The following is a 20072-nucleotide window of genomic DNA, read 5'->3' as shown; positions in this document are numbered from 1 at the left end:
TTTTAAAGCTATAAGTTCAAAGAAGGAATAAGTTTTAATTTTCCTATAAAAATGTGTATAACTTTTTTTTTAAGTATAACTTTTATTTTTTAATATGGTTTCTATAAGTTTTATAAGTGTGATACAAGTTTTAAAACTATAAGTTTAACACACTAATTTATTTATAAGTTACAGGTTGATTTGGGTTGGTCATACATTTATAAGTGTGATACTTGTTGATTTATGTGTGATACAAGAATGACCAACTACTCGACCTACGCCTAGTTGATTTATATGTATGATCAGCTATAAGTTCAACAACAAGCAAGATCAACTACATGTAACTAAGAGTTACCGAGTTTATTTGTATGATCAGCTACAAGCATTATCAACTACAACCATGATCAACTACAAGCATATAAGGAAAGCAGTACTTGTTGATTAAAAAGAGTTGCATATAAGAGAAGCATGAGGATTTCATTACAAGTTACCGAATTTAGAGAAGCAGTAGTAGTTGATTACAAGTTGCTGGAGATAATAAGAGCATCCGCAACTTCCGAGTTACAGCAAAAGAGATTACAACTCCGACTGGTGGAAACTAAGCAAAAGAGATAGCTACCTAAAGACATGATAGAAGGGAAACTTATAGTACATTTCTTAGAACTACCCGTGACTTGGATTAACTTCAGCCAACCGACAAAACACTTTCAGAACCCGTGACTGGGTTCACATGTCGAACAGCTACACCTGAAAGAAAACAAAAGACACTTTCAGAACCCGTGACTAGCAAAAAAATAAAGTAATACGACATGTGATACAAATAGAAACTACATCTAACTACATGTAACTAACCTAATAACTTAAATATCATCATAACATCTCAGTCATGAGTTTCAGTTTAAGAGATTCTTCCATCTCGGAGAGAGGATCTTTTTTGGCAAGTAAACGTTCTAGAATCTTTTGTTTAGAGAGCTTTTCTTTCATTTCCATGATGGACTGAAGCTGTGACATCTCTTCTTCCTTGCCACTCTTCTTCCTCTTACCAGCAGCTTTCACACCAACTGGTCTGCTTTCAGGTTCGGCAACATCATCTTCTGTATCAACGTCCACCACTGGTTTGCGCTTCTCCTTCCCACCATCTTTAACCATATAGGTGGTGCACCATTTCTGGTCATTCCTCAGCTCCCTCCACGCATGTTCGAGGCTGAACTTGTGCTCATAAATGTTGAAGAATGAGTCGAGGGCAGCTTTCATCACATCGTCTTCATTATGACCACTTCTCTGCCCCCTCAACGCCTCCTCATAGCATCCAACGAACTTACAAACCTGCTCGTTAATCCTAGCCCACCACTGCTTCGCTGGACCAAGCTCTCTAGGTACTGTCCCAACCAGTTGAGGGCTTGCGTTGTAGTAGTCAACAATTCTCTTCCAGAAACGTTCAGCTTTCTGGTCACAGCTGACAACGGGGTCTTTGCTGGTGTTAAGCCAAGCACCAATGAGGATTTTATCCTCATTAGGAGACCATTTCCTCCTCTCTTTGTTAGCAGACTCGACAGTAGGCTGCACAGCAGACTGGACAGCAGGTTGGAAAGAAGACTCGACACCAGGGTGGAAAACAAACTCATCAGGACCTTGGGACCCGAACCAAGCTGGTTCGGGTGACTCAAGATCAACTGAAGATTGACTATACATTAGATTAACAAAGCCAGTTGTGGTATTCATGTTTAGATTATAGGTTTCTGTTACTCTAATAGCAACACAAACCCTTAAGTAACCAATAGAAAGTACGTTCACATTTAGTTTCGGAGTTGTTAGGCAGATAGAAAGCAAACAAGCATTTACCACCACTCTAATCATACTAATAAGTTCTAGACTAGCTTCACTTAAACCTAACAAGTACGCTTCTATCAAATCTAGCATTAAAAACAATTAAAGCATGAAGAGATAAGTTTTTTTTTTATTACTGAAACTAGTAAGTTACCTGCCAACCCCTTCTCGAGTTCGGACACTGGTGTTTAAAACCTCCAAAGCTCTTCCTTGAATGACATAAGATAAAACAGTTAAATTTTCAAATTTTAAATCAAATTAATTATCTAAATAAGGTATGAAACTTACCAGCCCATAACGATGACCAGTATCACTAACACCAGTACACTAACTCCCTTTGCCAAACCATAGTTAATCACTGATGTCTTCTTAGTTAACACACCCACGATCTTGACAAGCTTAGCCACCTTCTGGTCACTCTCAAAGAATTGATCCTTCACCATCCTAAGTTGTGTCTGCGTTTCACGAAGCTCTTCTTGAATCGCCACATCCCACCATTTCCAGATGTGGGAGTCTCCATCGTCAACGTTGTTGCAGGAGAAGTACCTCCTTCCTGGATCTTTACGAGTGTACGAGGTTTCAACAACAACCTCACTACCGCAATAGCATGTCCTCGGTATTCCTTCATCAGCCTCAGGTTCTGGTGGGTACTGATCCGCCTCTGCAATTATGTAGCTACTCTGAGCTTCATCCCCGTAGAGAGCAGCTTCTGCTTCAAGTAAAGAGTTGATGTCGAACTCCTCTGATGAAGGCTGCGTGTAGCTATAGTCTTGTCCCATGTTCGTTGGCCTGCACAAATAACCAGAAACTATGTTAAGAACACATTCACTAGGGAGTTTAAGAACACATTAACTTAGATATATGATCAACTAAACAGTTTACTAGCTACACATTAAGCCACAGGAAACCATACAGATAGGTTTTGAAACCAAAAACGAATTGAAACCCTAACTACATCGATTGAAACCGAAAACGAAAACCAAATTGAAACCAAAAACAACTGATGAGTTTTCCAGCTAACTAAATCGATTGAAACCCTAACTACAAACCAAAAGATCCCCAATTGAACGATTTGAAAACGATTTGATAACAATTTCAAAACCCAGAAATTTTTGAAACCCTAACTTGAGAAAATCCCCAAATCGATTCAAAGGAAATACGAAGCATAGAGGGAGACGAGAACAACATGGAAGCTACATATGCTTAAATCTACCACAGAATTAGTTTATTTACCTTTGACGATGGAAGATCGACGATGGAGAGAAATCGAAGATGGAGAGAAATCGCCTTTCCTCGAGAGCTATGATTTTTTTTTCTAACCTTCGGTCGCGAATGTTTTTTTTTCTCGACATAACCCAACACAACATATCGCCGGGCCAACTATCAGACGCCACGTGCAGTAAGGACTTGATCCTTCGAAGCCTTATTTACGGACTGATCCGTACCGATCCGTCTAAAGCTGAGCCCAATTCACAATTTTTTTTAAAAAAAATGCTAAGGATTTGGGCCATGGACCCGTGACGGACCTCCGTTGCGGTTGCTCTTAGACCATGATTATCGCAGGTCCTAAGTGAGTGTTTTAAACAAATTTGTGATTTAATTAAATCAAAAGAAAAGAAAAGGAGAATTACCAATCCTTAATGGGGTGTTTTGGAAACCGATTTTTAGGGGAGTTTTATAACCACGTGTCAGCATCTCGTTTTTTTGGTTTTTTTTTTCTCTCTTCCTTTCCTTTTCTCACCGTTTCTTGACTTCTTGTATTCTCCAGAGGAGAAGAATCCAAACCGACGAAGGACGAGGACTGATGGCGTCTCCTCCGACTTGTCTACGTCGTCAGAAGAAGGATCGAAATCCACCACCAATCAACGAATCTCTCGGAACTGATGGCATCTCCTCCGACTTGTATCGTCTTCCACCTCAAAAGAATGATCGAAACCCATCACAATCGACGACTCTCTCGGTCATCACGGCGTCTTGTCCGTTGGTTCTCGTCTTCTTCGACGTACGACGACTCTATCAGTTCTCACGGCGTCTCCTCCTCCGGCGGGCGATGTCTTCAGTTTGGAGATCAGCTTCTGGTAAGTATGTAACTTTCTCACTTTTATCGTCTGGATTAGTGTGCTTAATTGTTGCCCTTTGATTCATGTAACCGAGGAATAGTTTTACATTTTGAAGCTTTCAGTTAATTAACTTGAAGCTTTCCTACGCAATGCTGTGTTTTTGATAATTATCAGATAAGCAGCTCTGTTTCTCCTCATATTCAAAGCATATGCTTCTCCGACAGCTGAAACAGCTCGACTCCAATGGTGCATGATTCCACCGCTATTGTGAATAGAAATAATGGTTGAGAAGAGAGCTCTCTTTCTTCGAGCGTTGACATGGAGAAAAACATAAATGATCTGAAAGGGAAAGATCTGCTTAAACGGCTTCACGAAGTTGGCACACTTGCTCAGGTATCCTGTTGCTACTACTGTTCTTTAGCTTATGTTTGGTGTTGATGTGATAAAAAAAAAACATAACTAGCGTTGTGATTCCCTTGATTTTCTAGATTTCAAGTATCCAAGGAGATCAAGTTATCCTCGTTGGTCATAGACGTACGGCTTCGCATAACGGAGATGGTAAGTCGTTAGAGAAACATGATTCATATTCTGTAGAATTTTTTTTGTTTTGAAATAACTTTATGTTCTTTATTCACGTGAGTGAAGAGCCACTTACAGTCAAAGTCAATCATCTTAAGGTACATTTCTGCTTCTATGCTTTTCCTCGTCTAAGACTTTTGATTGATTTTTCATTTTGGAACTCTGTAAGGAATGTAACCTTTTTTATTGCTCTGTGTGCAGGATAAGCCGTTTGACATGGACGATGATGTCATCAAGGCAACATCCTTTGAAGCTATTTCAACGCTTAGGGACGTACTGAAGACAAGCTCACTGTGGAGAGACCACGTCCAAACATATACCTAGGTATTTTATTTTCTCTTCATGATAAAAAAAAAGTCTCGAGATACAAGTATCTTAGTAGATGTCTTTCAAACTTGTGTAGCATATAGGTGAATTCACTTATCCACGGTTAGCGGATTTTGGAGCGGCTATATGTGGTGCAAATAGGCATCAAGCTCAAGAAGTTCTTGAAGAACTTGATGTAAGGAGTTTCACTATTACTGGTATTACATGCTTAGTCAAAACCTCATCTCTTTTTTTTTGCTCGAACCAGGTTCATAAACGTCTGCGGTTGACGCTGGAATTGATGAAAAAAAAAGGGCAAATTAGCAAGATTCAGGTAAGGAGCTACCTAGCCGATAGCTGTTTGAATGGGCAATAGGTTCTTATTTGTTTTTAATCCCTTTTACAGGAAACTATAGCAAAAGCAATTGAAGAAAAAATTAGCAGTGAGCAACGCCGTTACTTGCTAAATGAGGAGCTCAAGGCTATTAAGAAGGTATTCTTCACAATTTATTTCTTGCTAGTTCCGTCCACATACAATGTCTGTGTAGAATATTACCGTATTTGGTAGTCATTTGTAATTCTGAAGTGATCCAATGCAGGAGCTTGGTGTGGAGACAAATGACAAATCTGCACTGTCTGGTGAGTACTAACTTAAAGTATCTTCATCTTCAAGCAGTCATTGTATATCCACATAAGAGATTCACCATGCATTCATGAGACGTCAGTGTTTTTAGTAACTGCAACTTATGGTAATGAGACCACTCATTATCATCAGAGTCACGTAGCATGGTCTGTTTCAAATGGATACAATACGTGACACTGATAGTAATGAGTGTTCCCACTATCATATTGAGGTTTTCTTCTAAGAATGGTATTGACATTGGCATTGAGACAATTAAGTAAGGTTTTCTTGGTTATGTTTCTTCTTCTTGAATAAGTGATCTTCCTCAATTCTTTTAAAATTTTAATTTTTTTTAAGAACCCTTAATTAAGAAACTTGTTGGGCTCAAAATCGGTCACGACGGAATCAATGTCTGAAAGTCCGTAAAAATCGGCATGAAAGTTTTTACGAAATAAAGATTTATTTTTACGAAGAATCTTGCGGAGAAAACACATTCAAGAAAAATCGGAGAAAGACTCGAACAAGATTGCCGCGTAGCAACCAGCGCAAAAGCTGGTCGCTACGAAGCGACCGAGCACGTACAAAGCTCGGTCGCTACGTATGTTGGGGTCTAAAACGGTTACGACGAAGTTAACGTCCAAATCCCCGAAGAAGAAAAATGCAACAACCTTCATCGACAAATACTTTTTCGAAATAGATTCTTCTTTACGAAAAGTTTTGCGGAAGAAACGCGAGTCATCGGACAAGAGCTCGAAGAGGGTTGCTACGCAGCAACCAAATGCATGTTCCACTCGGTCGCTACGTAGCGACCGAGCTCCAGCCAACTCTTCACTCGCTACGTAGCGACCGAGCACGCACACAGCTCAGTCGCTACGTAGCGACCGAGCTCAAGCCAACTCTCCACTCGCTACGTAGCAACCTGCAAGGCCTCAGAAAGGTCCCCCTTTGCGTTCTCGTTTGAATCCTCATCAAAACGCTTTTCGTTTCGTCTCAATCGGAGTTTCCGTTGAGATTTTACGACGAAAATAAGTAGGACTCTTCTTGGCTTGCTTCCACTCGCTATGTAGCGACCTGTCAGACCTTCACTCGCTACATAGCAACCTGTCAGGCCTCAGAAAGGTCCTCCTTTGCGTTCTCGTTTGAATCCTCATCGAAACGCTTTTCGTTTCGTCTCAATCGGAGTTTCCGTTGAGATTTTACGACGAAAACAAGTAGGACTCTTCTTGGCTTGCTTCCACTCGCTATGTAGTGACCTGTCAGACCTTCACTCGCTACATAGAGACCTGTCAGGCCTCAGAAAGGTCCTCCTTTGCGTTCTTGTTTGAATCCTCATCGAAACGCTTTTCGTTTCGTCTCAATCGGAGTTTCCGTTGAGATTTTACGACGAAAACAAGTAGGAATCTTCTTGGCTTGCTTCCACTCGCTATGTAGTGACCTGTCAGACTTTCACTCGCTACATAGCGACCTTTCAGGCCTCAGAAAGCTCCTCCTTTGATTCTCGTTTGAATCCTCATCGAAACACTTTTCGTTTCGTCTCAATCGGAGTTTCCGTTGAGATTTTACGACGAAAATAAGTAGGACTCTTCTTGGCTTGCTTCCACTCGCTATGTAGCGACCTGTCAGACCTTCACTCGCTACATAGCAACCTGTCAGGCCTCAGAAAGGTCCTCCTTTGCGTTCTCGTTTGAATCCTCATCGAAACGCTTTTCGTTTTGTCTCAATCGGAGTTTCCGTTGAGATTTTACGACGAAAACAAGTAGGACTCTTCTTGGCTTGCTTCCACTCGCTATGTAGTGACCTGTCAGACCTTCACTCGCTACATAGTGACCTGTCAGGCCTCAGAAAGGTCCTCCTTTGCGTTCTCGTTTGAATCGTCATCGAAACGCTTTTCGTTTCGTCTCAATCGGAGTTTCCGTTGAGATTTTACAACGAAAACAAGTAGGAATCTTCTTGGCTTGCTTCCACTCGCTACGTAGTGACCTGTCAGACCTTCACTCGCTACATAGCGACCTGTGAGGCCTCAGAAAGGTCCTCCTTTAGGTTCTCTTTTGAATCCTCATCGAAACGCTTTTCGTTTCGTCTCAATCGGAGTTTCCGTTGAGATTTTACGACAAAAACAAGTAAGACTCGTCTAAACTCCTTCGCTTGCTCCTACTCGCCCTTACCTCCATCTTTGTGTTCTCCATCAAATCTCGATCGAAACGTCTCTTGTTTTGTCTTGATTGGAGTTACCATTGAAACTTTACGATAAAAAAAAAACTGCAAAGACTTGTTTTCTCGCTTGGATTCAGATTAATCGTATAAAATGGCAACGGTTAACTTAACACCTTAGCCGCCTCAACTATACGATTACGTTGAACCTTTTTAAAAAAATTGACGTCGTATCTAAGGAGAAGATAACAGCCAAGTTCGGAAGATAAATGTCAAGTTTAAAGGATAAAGACCAATATCGAAAATGGCGAACATACACGAGAAGAGGAAGGGAAAATAAGCAAGCAAAACTGAGAAGAGACAAAACCGCGTCTTCGAGAGAACTAAGGCATTTCTGACTTGAAATTTTTGAAATCAGGCTTGGAATTTTCATAGAAAATTACTAAGAAATAAAAACGCCTTTGATACTGCCATAGAATTTTAGGGAACGTAAAACCTAGGTGGATAGTCTAGCGAACTAAGTCTTAGGCGATTTTTCTTGTCTCGATATATCGTTCCATAACTGTTCAGCCAGATCTTGCAAACCGATCTAAACTCTCTGAAAATCGAATCGCCACGCATATCAAGCTCGCTTCCTAAAGAGAGAAAAACTAGAGACATGAACGTCGTCTTAAAACCGATTCGTTTCTAGCAATTTTCTCGGAACCGACATATTCCAAGTCGTCAATGTGGAAACAAACCAAATCACAGTCCTAGGGTCGTCTTTAAATCGTCCAGGATTATTGATCATTTCAAAACTTAGAAGAAGAAACGTACACAACCCTTCAAAGTATCGGTTAAACTGTTTTCTTTCGTAAAAAAAAAAAGGGGAGTAGGTACGTATACTATACTCGTATACTCCCAAACTTCAAAAACTTGTGCAAATCGTCTTAAATAGGCAAACGACAATCTAAAATTCGTCTAAACACTAGCAACATATCCAGACGATCATGAACATAATCTCAAAGACTATATATCATTTCTTGTCGCAATCATGCGTACAGAAAACATATACCAATATCAAACTGAAACTCGACGATTAGCCAAAGTATTGAAGCCCTTTCCAGTTTTAGAAAGCCAGTTTCGTTTAAAAATTTCTACGAGAAATCTTCAATCACCAAAGCATTTCTTTCAGTTTCCATTGTACCAAGTGAGTCACGGAAAAGAATCGAAAACATTTGTGACGAAGAAAACTCGAGAATAGATGTAGCATCGTGCACAAAGAGACGCTTTCCCCCCAATGGTGGCTAGATCCACCTCTGGTCGACCAATTCGTTCCAGAAACGAATTTGTCATAAGAATCCTTTCATAAAACCTATGAAAAAACGTTCTGCGACTAGATCGTAATGAAATAAACTTCGGTAACACTCCATGAGTAACTCCAAGCAACTTTCACCAAGGATCGAAATCAAAGCAGAAAAGTTTCTCGTGAAACCCACAGAAACAACGCTACTTTAACGTATGTTTACATATCACCGATCTACAACCTTCGTAAAACCGGTCCCCGTTACTTACGCGAAAAATCCTTCGTACAATCAGATCAAGTCTTACGAAGAAAATTTCTAAAGTTAACATAACATGCTTTATGAAGAACCATGCGGCTCGCTGGCTTCTGCTTTTCTTTTCCCTCGGTCACATCCGAGAAGGCAGTCATCTCGCCACTGACTCCACACTGGTTATGTAGCAAACCTCTTGGGCTTCGTCTTCCTCAGGCAAAAAAGATTCGATTTTCATAAGACTATAGGTCACATTATACGAAATATTCGTCGTATAACTGAAAACTAGAGCGGAGAATCGTTTTCTACGACTATCGGCCATATTAGCATGGATAACCCCGACAAACTTGGCCTATCAATCTCGACAAGCGCTCTTTGGCCCTCGGTCAATTACGCCTTCCACTAAAGGTCCAAACCAATATTTGCCATCCCCTTTAAGGACGATCGTAAACTAACATGACCTTAAATGTTAAAGTACCATGGTCTAATCCTTGACCTACAACATCCTTGGCTATCTGAGTGAACACATCCCTCACGCCAAGCCAAACTATTTGAGAAACCATAGCTCCATCACTTAACGGCTAAACGACAATCTACGATTTGTCTAAAAACGTTGTGTGACTATTAAGAGAATAATTATCGTATAGCCTACAGTCAGAAGTCATATGATAAATTCTTCGTAATGAAACTCAGTCCTAACAACCAAATAGTTAAAGGAAGATCTAAACTTTTCGAAAATTGACCGAGTTCAATACGCTCCACAATGCACTTTAAGCCCGCAACGTTTTACCCATAATACGCGGCATGTAAAGAAAAATTCGTAACAAAGCTTCTAGAGCTATACGAAACATCCTCAAAAATGCACGAAATAGATCTCGGGAAGCCATTACTTCACAAAGCACTATGAAGGAAAACGCTTCTTCCCATGGAAAAATTTACGCGACACCTCAGTCATAATTCCTCGATCGCAAATCAAATTATTAGCATCCAAACAGGAACAATAATTTTGGCTGCGAACATCCGCAGTCAAACAAGAACGTTTCTCAAACGCAGAGCTAAGACTAAACCCTTGCGACATCGCAAAACATCTTCAAGCCCGCGAACATTTCAAGCACGAAACGCGGCATACGAAAGAATAACAAATCTTCAGCCTCGCGAGACGTCGCGGACGCCTGAAGATTTGTTCTTCGACGAAATTTCCTTCCTCGATAAAAACAATTTCTTGGAAGACCAGACAGTCATACGCACTAACATCTTCTCAAAACATATCCTTCGCGAAGACTCGAAACGGTATTTTTTACCATTAAGTTTGTTGCTGATCACAACGAACTCTTAACGTCCTAAACAACTTAGCCATCTCGTGGAGATGACTCTCGTACATCCGACACAAGGATAATAATGCTATAAAAGAAACCCAAAATTTTTGGTCAGCACTTCCAGGAGGCTTATAAATTGTCCTTGGAGAGATGCTCGGTTCCAACCATACAAGTCGTATAAGCCGAGAACCTATCGCGGACTTTAAATCGGTATACATCAGGATGAAACTTAAACGAGATACGTAAGTCGAATTAGTCATTGCACCCTCTTAAACCAGGAGTAAACCTAGGTCTTGTCTGAAACCCAGCACACTGGTCTCTAACATCTCTAGGCATAGTATCAAAAACCTTGATACGAGATCCCAAAATTTGTCTCTTTGCCAATATTCGAGCGTCCTCAGAAATCCCACAAGATTTACACACTGCGGAAAACTCTCAAAACAGATCACGGATATAGCAGTTCACATAGAGTTAGATTACGAGATGACAACTCGTAGTCTTCCTTCTACACCCATATAAAATGCCATCAGCAGCAACACGCCTGATAACCGCTACATAAAAAACTAGACCGTAAAGGTCTCGCTAGAAAACAAGTCATAAGAACCTTAACTCCAAGACGAACTATGAAAGGCTTGATCACTTCAACAAGGGTACGTTGGCAGCCGTCATAAGGCGCAGCCCCAATCTTATCGCGTTCTACTCTTAGAAGAGCGAGAAGACCACGAACCTTTTCGACAATTAATTCCGCGTAACTCACCTAACTTGCCAAGCCACTCGCTAAAACCTCACGCTAGAAGCTCATGGGTCTAACGAGCTGGGGGGCTAACTGTTGGGGTCAAAATCGGTCACGACTGAATCAATGTCTGAAAGTCCGTAAAAATCGGCATGAACGTTTTTACGAAAAATAAATCTTAGAAAAATATTTATTTTTACGAAGAATCTTGCGGAGAAAACACATTCAAGAAAAATCGGAGAAAGACTCGAACAATGTTGCCGTGTAGCAACCAGCGCAAAAGCTGGTCGCTACGTAGCGACCGAGCACGTACAAAGCTCGGTCGCTACATATGTTGGGGTCGAAAACGGTTACGACGAAGTTAACGTCCAAATCCCCGAAGAAGAAAAACGTAAAAACCTTCTTCGACAAATACTTTTTTGAAATAGATTCTTCTTTACGAAAAGCTTTGTAGGAAGAAACGCGAGTCATCGGACAAGAACTCGAAGAGGGTCGCTACGCAGCAACTGAACGCATGTTCCGCTCGGTTGCTACGTAGCGACCGAGCGTCCATTCCGCTCGGTCGTAACGTAGCGACCGAGCTCAAGCCAAAGCTCGGTCGCTACGTAGCGACCGAGCTCTTCTGAAACGTCGATATGACATTAGTACATGCATTCTCGTCTACCCTTCGATGCTATCTCCCGGAGAGCGTAGCAAATCCATTTCACGTTCCCCGCCATTTCTAAGTTATCAATCATACTTTATCGTAAAAACCGCGGAAAGTTCATTCTTTATCGAAAGAAGCCGTAATAAACGCTTCGAGACGAAAGACGGCCCAAAGGGACCTAAGACATGACTCGAGGCCCAATTTACGATTTCTTAACCAACAGCCAGTAAGCCGCATGACGGTTTATGCTTGGTTCGCAAGGAAAGATAAATGTCAAGTTTCCGCGGATAAATACGAAATTTTGAAGATAATTACGAAGATCGGAAAAAATGGAATATCTCTATTTTTATGCTATGGCGGCTTAAGGGCAGAAGGGGAAAAGCGTAAACCGACCTTGGAGCCAGTATATAAGGAGTCCTAGGCGAGAGGCAAGGAAGAGGACTTTTCTCAGAGCAAACTTAGCACTTAGAGCAATTTTAGGCAATTTTTCGTTTTTGTTATTCGAGCTGCGACTCAATTAGGTTTTTGCCGTCTTAGGGTGTTAGAACTAGGAATCTCGCCGACAGCTCTCGTAGCCCAGGCACTTACCTTGTTGTAAACGCTCAAACGTAGATTTCTTATTCGATTTCTTATGTCGGAATAAGAACTATCTTTCTCTCTTTTTCGATTTCTTATTTTATTACTTTTCTCGTTTCGTGTTCTGATTTCTTGGCGTGTGGTATTAGCAGATATCCGGGACCTCTGGGAAATTAGGGTTTTCCTATTTTCCTTATTTAAACGGAAATCGACAGTGCGAATTTCGGTTCCCACAAAATCACATTGGACCACTCAAAATGGGAGTTTCTTAATTAGAGTTCTTAAGTCCACTTAAGTACATTTATATAATTAAATAATCATTAAAAAATCCAAGTGGGTTTCATGGGATAATCATGCTCTTAGTAGATGTCTTTCAAACTTGCGTAGCATATAGGTGAATTCACTTATCCACGGTTAGCGGATTTTGGAGCGGCTATATGTGGTGCAAATAGGCATCAAGCTCAAGAAGTTCATGAAGAACTTGATGTAAGGAGTTTCACTATTACTGGTAGTACATGCTTAGTCAAATCCTCATCTCTTTTTTTTTGCTCGAACCAGTTTCATAAACGTCTGCGGTTGACGCTAGAATTGATGAAAAAAGAAAGGGAGATTAGCAAGATTCAGGGAAGGAGCTACCTAGCCGAGAGCTGTTTGAATGGGCAATAGGTTCTTATTTGTTTTTAATCCCTTTTACAGGAAACTATAGCAAATGCAATTGAAGAAAAAATTAGCGGTGAGCAACGCCGTTACTTGCTAATTGAGCAGCACAAGGCAATTAAGAAGGTATTCTTCACAATTTATTTCTTGCTAGTTCCGTCCACATACAAGGTCTGTGTAGAATATTAGGGTATTTGGTAGTCATTTTTAATTCTGACGTGATCCAATGCAGGAGCTTGGTGTGGAGACAGATGACAAATCTGCACTGTCTGGTGAGTACTAACTTAAAGTATCTTCATCTTCAAGTAGTCATTGTATATCCACATAAGAGATTCACCATGCATTCATGAGATGTCAGTGTTTTTAGTAACTGCAACTTATGGTAATGAAACCACTCATTATCATCAGAGTCACGTAGCATGTTCTGTTTCAAACGGATACAATACGTGACACTGATAGTAATGAGTGTTCCCGCTATCATATTGAGGTTTTCTTCTAAGAATGGTATTGACATTGGCATTGAGACGATTAAGTAAGGTTTTCTTGTTTATGTTTCTTCTTCTTGAGTAAGTGATCTTTTTCAATTCTTCTAAATTTTTTTTTTTTTTTTAAGATCCCTTAATTAAGAAACTCACATTGGACCATTCAAAATGGGAGTTTCTTAATTAGAGTTCTTAAGTCCACTTAAGTACATTTATATAATTAAATAATTATTAAGAAATCCAAGTGGGTTTCATGGGATAATCATGCTCTTAGTAGATGTCTTTCAAACTTGTGTAGCATATAGGTGAATTCACTTATCCACAGTTAGCGGATTTTGGAGCGGCTATATGTGGTGCAAATAGGCATCAAGCTCAAGAAGTTCTTGAAAAACTTGATGTAAGGAGTTTCACTATTACTGGTATTACATGCTTAGTCAAAACCTCATCTCTTTTTTTTTGCTCGAACCAGGTTCATAAACGTCTGCGGTTGACGCTGGAATTGATGAAAAAAAAGAAAGGGAAATTAGCAAGATTCAGGTAAGGAGCTACCTAGCCGATAGCTGTTTGAATGGGCAATAGGTTCTTATTTGTTTTTAATCCCTTTTACAGGAAACTATAGCAAAAGCAATTGAAGAAAAAATTAGTGGTGAGCAACGCCGCTACTTGCTAAATGAGCAGCTCAAGGCTATTAAGAAGGTATTTTTCACAATTTATTTCTTGCTAGTTCCGTCCACATACAAGGTCTGTGTAGAATATTAGCGTATTTGGTAGTCATTTGTAATTCTGAAGTGATCCAATGCAAGAGCTTGGTGTGGAGACAGATGACAAATCTGCACTGTCTCGTGAGTACTAACTTAAAGTATCTTCATCTTCAAGTAGTCATTGTTTATCCACATAAGAGATTCACCATGCATGTATGAGACGTCAGTGTTTTTAGTAACTGCAACTTATGGTAATGAGACCACTCATTATCATCAGAGTCACGTAGCATGTTCTGTTTCAAACGTATACAATACGTGACACTGATAGTAATGAGTGTTCCCGCTATCATATTGAGGTTTTCTTCTAAGAATGGTATTGACATTGGCATTGAGACGATTAAGTAAAGTTTTCTTGTTTATGTTTCTTCTTCTTGAGTAAGTGATCTTCCTCAATTCTTCTAAAAATTTTAATTTTTTTTTTAAGAACCCTTAGATTTAAAAAACTCATATTGGACCACTCAAAATTAGAGTTCTTAAGTTCACTTAAGTACATTTATATAATTAAATAATCATTATCCAAGTGTGTTTCATGGGATAATCATGCTCTTAGTAGATGTCTTTCAAACTTGTGTAGCATATAGGTAAATTCACTTATCCACGATTAGCGGATTTTGGAGCGGCTATATGTGGTGCAAATAGGCATCAAGCTCAAGAAGTTCTTGAAAAACACTATTTAAGGAGTTTCACTATTACTGGTATTACATGCTTAGTCAAAACCTCATCTCTTTTTTTTTGCTCGAACCAGGTTCATAAACGTCTGCAGTTGACGCTGGAATTGATGAAAAAAGAAAGGGAAATTAGCAAGATTCAGGTAAGGAGCTACCTAGCCGATAGCTGTTTGAATGAGCAATAGGTTCTTATTTGTTTTTAATCCCTTTTACAGGAAACTATAGCAAAAGCAATTGAAGAAAAAATTAGCGGTGAGCAACGCCGTTACTTGCTAAATGAGCAGCTCAAGGCTATTAAGAAGGTATTCTTCACAATTTATTTCTTTCTAGTTCCGTCCACATACAAGGTCTGTGTAGAATATTAGCGTATTTGGTAGTCATTTGTAATTCTGAAGTGATCCAATGCAAGAGCTTGGTGTGGAGACAGATGACAAATCTGCACTGTCTGGTGAGTACTAACTTAAAGTATCTTCATCTTTAAGTAGTCATTGTATATCCACATAAGAGATTTACCATGCATTCATGAGACGTCAGTGTTTTTAGTAACTGCAACTTATGGTAATGAAACCACTCATTATCATCAGAGTCACGTAGCATATTCTGTTTCAAACGGATACAATACGTGACACTGATAGTAATGAGTGTTCCCGCTATCATATTGAGGTTTTCTTCTAAGAATGGTATTGACATTGGCATTGATAAGATTAAGTAAGGCTTTCTTGTTTATGTTTCTTCATCTTGAGTAAGTGATTTTCCTCAATTCTTCTAAAAATTTTAAATTTTTTTTTAAGAACTCTTAATTAAGAAACTCACATTGGACCACTCAAAATGAGAGTTTCTTAATTAGAGTTCTTAAGTCCACTTAATTACATTTATATAATTAAATAATCATTAAGAAATCCAAGTGGGTTTCATGGGATAATCATGCTCTTAGTAGATGTCTTTCAAACTTGTGTAGCATATAGGTGAATTCACTTATCCACGGTTAGCGGATTTTGGAGCGGCTATATGTGGTGCAAATAGGCATCAAGCTCAAGAAGTTCTTGAAGAACTTGATGTAAGGAGTTTCACTATTACTGGTATTACATGCTTAGTCAAAACCTCATCTCTTTTTTTTTGCTCGAACCAGGTTCATAAACATCTGCGGTTGACGCTGGAATTGATGAAAAAAGAAAGGGAAATTAGCAAGATTCGGGTAAGGAGCTACCTAGCCGATAGCTGTTTGAATGGGCAATAGGTTCGTATTTGTTTTTAATCCTTTTTACAGGAAACTATAGCAAAAGCAATTGAAGAAAAAATTAGCGGTGAGCAACGCCGTTACTTGCTAAATGAGCAGCTCAAGGCTATTAAGAAGGTATTCTTCACAATTTATTTCTTTCTAGTTCCGTCCACATACAAGGTCTGTGTAGAATATTAGCGTATTTGGTAGTCATTTGTAATTCTGAAGTGATCCAATGCAGGAGCTTGGTGTGGAGACAGATGACAAATCTGCACTGTCTGGTGAGTACTAACTTAAAGTATCTCCATCTTCAAGTAGTCATTGTATATCCACATTAGAGATTCACCATGCATTCATGAGACGTCAATGTTTTTAGTAACTGCAACTTATGGTAATGAGACCACTCATTATCATCAGAGTCACGTAGCATGTTCTGTTTCAAACGGATACAATACATGACACTGAGTGTTCCCGCTATCATATTGAGGTTTTCTTCTAAGAATGGTATTGACATTTGTCATTGAGACGATTAAGTAATGTTTTCTTGTTTATGTTTCTTCTTTTTGAGTAAGTGATCTTCTTCAATTCTTATAAAAATTTTAAATTTTTTTTTAAGAACCTTTAATTAAGAAACTCACATTGGACCACTCAAAATGAGAGTTTCTTAATTAAAGTTCTTAATTGGAATTAAGTACATTTATATAATTAAATAATAATTAAAAAATCCAAGTGGGTTTCATGGGATAATCGTGCTTTTACAATATGCACATTTTTAATTGTTTAATTATATGTATAGTCCTATATAGTGTACTTGGGATTTTAATTGTTTAATTGTGTGTACAGTCTTATATAGTGTACTTGTCATCTCACGCCTACCCTCTGCACCTCTCTACCGCTCATCCCAATCGTGTTACTCACTCGAAACACACATGTCTCGCTTCTTTCTTTGGGAAGGTAACACATTTCCATAATCTAACAAATTCTCAAATGTTATGAATTAACGGCATTTGTGACTTAGGTAACACATCTTAAAAAAAAAAACTCTAACAATCAAACTTAATTTAGTAAAATCATAGTAACTTGTAAATTAGATTCAAAATCAGTAGAGAAAAAGAGATAAATATTGTGTTGAATTTCACATTCAAACCTCACTAATAATTTATGATTATAATTCACGAACCTTTGATTGGATTATGTAATTTTTTTGCCTGGCTTTTCTGGTGTATCTGAATTGAAGCGGGTTAGTAAAGTTTTAACCAAACCAGGTTATTTGTCCGGACCGCAGATTTACCGGTCTGACTAGCCAGGTAGGTCCTGGTTTTAAACCACTGCATGAAACTAACTGACTCTCAATGACAGCCATCAAAGTGCAGAAGACGACATTTTACTCATTCAAGAGACATATCAATGCTTTCGCCGCTGAAGCTGAAGAAATCACGAGTGAGATCATCAATCCTCAAATTCGGCAAGCGTTCCTCAGTCCATTAGGTTTCAGGCTTTCAGCTAACGATAATTTTAATAAATGCAGAGCATCCATTCATGGAGTTTTATGCTTCTTGAGAAAAAATGGCGTCGTTCACAAGTCTTCTATGTGGAACAAAGCATGATTCAGAGAGGATACAATCAGTGCGAATCTTGACACAGGTAAGTTCCCAAAGAAAGCGTCTGCTTTGTTCACAAGTCGATAGGCCAATCATGATTCACAATTATGAAAACAATAGTCATAAAGAACGTCTCAAAATACTTGTAGGGTTTATACCAATTAATAAGAAATGTATACTCATTCAAATGCTAAAATACGAACATGAACATATTTTTACGTTTTTTCTTTTTAACTTTTGAAGATATAAATATGTATATCCAGGGGAGGACCTAGAAAATACTTAAACCTGTGGCACAATCTATATTTATTAAAATGTTAAATATAATTTGTTTCATTAAATTATATATTTTTTAAAAAAATTACATTAGTCACTAAAAGTTTAAATTTTATAAATTTCAGAAAATAGATCATATAAAAAGAGATAAATAATTTTTATAAATTTAAAAATTCCATTTTATGTAATATTATAAAATTATGTATAGAAGATAATATTTTTATTACAAAAAGATTTATGATTTTGCATTTGCATTTTTCTTATTTTAATGTAAGTACTGAAAAAATAATAAAATAACTGTTAGAGTGAAATTTAAATAAAAATATTTTTTTTTTGGAAAAAGTAATATTAGAAAAAGGAAAGAAAACAAAACAATTGTAAAAAGAAATAGAAACATAATAGTACGTAGCACAATAAATGAAAACTGAAAAATAATAAAATAACTATTAGAGTGAAATTTAAATAAATTATATTTGTTTTTTTGGAAAAAGTAATATTAGAGAAAAGAAAACAATTGTAGAATGAAATAGAAACATAATTGTTGGTAGCAAAATAACCGGCTCTTATATCTCTTATTTAAGAGACGGTTCTTAGCTTTTCTTAGTTAAAAGCTAAGAAACGGTTTTTAGCCGAAGCTAAGAACCCCTTTCTAAGAATCCGGATTAATCATGATGGTCTAACAGCTACACAATAATACATGTTTGTTAACGACACAAGAAAGTTGTATTATTTATTACGTGGCATGTGCCACACCTTTACCACAACTGGGTCCGCGCCTGTGTATATCGATGCAACATTCCACAAAGCAACTCTGTTTAGCTACTACGCCTCAGGATATGTACAACCTAATAAGACTGCCTCACACCCTGTCCCTGGCCTTGTTTATGATCTCGACACTGGAGACTACTTAGACTTCCTCTGCGCCATTGCTTACAAGAACACCTTAGTTCGACTCTTTGCTGAGGATCCACAGTATACGTGCTGCCAAGGAGACGCAAACTCAATAACGTTCTCCGAGCGCCCCTGAGAGTTAAAGTCTCCGTAGAGCCCAAACAGCTCAAGTTCAACAAAGTTGGAGAGGAGAAGATCTTTCAGATGACTCTCTGTCCTAAGTCAGTGAATGCTTTAGGCTACATCTTCGGTGAGCTGAAGTGTACATACACCGAGCATTACGTTAGGAGGCCCATTGTCGTCGAACTCTCAAGCTAGCCTCCACTCTATACATCACTCTACTTTATCTTTTCTCTTTTAGTATCATATCAAGCTTTATATTGTTTTGGATAATATTAAAATTTTAATAATTAAAAAACATGTACTTGTTTAGAGGCATCCCTTATATATTAAAAGAGAATCATTGTAATAAATGTATTCACATTGTAATAGACATGTGGCAGGTTCACAATGATTTGATAATAAGTATAGTAACGCGTTTACACTATATTCATAAATGTGTTCACACTATGTACTTTGCATTTTTTTTAATATAAAACTCACATACAGTATAGCCTCTTTAAATCAATACTCTATAAATTAATATACACTAAAAATCTCTATAAAATAATATAATTTTATAGTCTCAAATTGAGTTTTTGGTTCAATTAGTATATTGATAAATTAATGTCTCTATAAATTAATAAAAAATTATAGTTTTGGTGTAGTCCCAACATTATTAATTTATAGAGGTTTCAGTGTACATGGTTCCAATAAAACTCTGGATTTTTCGGTTCGAATAAAAATAGATAACGAATCAAAAGCCAAACTATAATATATCTTTTTATTATTTACGGATAAAGTTGAAAAAAATATTCATAAATTTTGATTTGATTCGTTATCCGTTTTGATTTGAACCAAAAAATATGGATATCTGTAACTCTACGAAACAAATCAAATACTAAAATACAATATCCAAAAAAAATGAATCACAAATACAAATATTTTTAGGAACATATATCTAATTTGATCTGTTATATGCATATATATATGCATATATGTAAAGAATTATATATATATATGTGTTATATATATTATACTTTATATCAGTTTTATAATATTTTTATGAATTAAATTTATTATATTAG

General features: G+C 38.0%; 2 protein-coding genes across 5 annotated transcripts; one reads left to right on the top strand and one right to left on the bottom strand.

Moving 5' to 3' along the window:
• Nucleotides 1–849: 849 nt before the first annotated feature.
• On the bottom strand, nt 850–1701 carry LOC125592717 (glutathione S-transferase T3-like). The gene has a single exon (XM_048768089.1). It carries the CDS (start codon nt 1699–1701, stop codon nt 850–852), a length of 852 nt encoding a protein of 283 aa, XP_048624046.1.
• Nucleotides 1702–2994: 1293 nt separating this feature from the next.
• On the top strand, nt 2995–19491 carry LOC106416650 (lon protease homolog 1, mitochondrial-like). Of its 4 annotated transcripts, none has more exons than XR_007329142.1 (21): nt 2998–3884; nt 4041–4259; nt 4355–4424; nt 4512–4543; nt 4647–4769; nt 4849–4947; nt 5020–5085; nt 5158–5244; nt 5351–5390; nt 12718–12816; nt 12889–13113; nt 13220–13259; nt 13768–13866; nt 13939–14006; nt 14079–14165; nt 14976–15041; nt 15114–15200; nt 15864–15955; nt 16028–16252; nt 16359–16398; nt 16961–17074. XR_007329142.1 is itself a non-coding variant. In XM_048769458.1 (15 exons), exons 8-15 carry the CDS (start codon nt 15326–15328, stop codon nt 17675–17677), a joined length of 537 nt encoding a protein of 178 aa, XP_048625415.1. In that variant the 5' UTR covers nt 2995–3884; nt 4041–4259; nt 4355–4424; nt 4512–4543; nt 4647–4769; nt 4849–4947; nt 14976–15041; nt 15114–15325; the 3' UTR covers nt 17678–19491. The 4 variants fall into 4 exon arrangements, 1 of the variants encoding a protein (XP_048625415.1); XR_007329143.1 differs by having other exon boundaries at nt 16028–16093; nt 16166–16252; nt 16359–17067; XR_007329144.1 differs by lacking the exons at nt 13939–14006; nt 14079–14165 and having other exon boundaries at nt 2996–3884; nt 16359–17067.
• Nucleotides 19492–20072: the final 581 nt, after the last annotated feature.

Source organism: Brassica napus, chromosome C9 (genome assembly GCF_020379485.1).
Source record: "Brassica napus cultivar Da-Ae chromosome C9, Da-Ae, whole genome shotgun sequence".
NCBI classification, from domain to species: domain Eukaryota; kingdom Viridiplantae; phylum Streptophyta; class Magnoliopsida; order Brassicales; family Brassicaceae; genus Brassica; species Brassica napus.
Note: the sequence above shows the minus strand (reverse complement) of the source record. Positions and strands in the feature narration are given on the sequence as shown.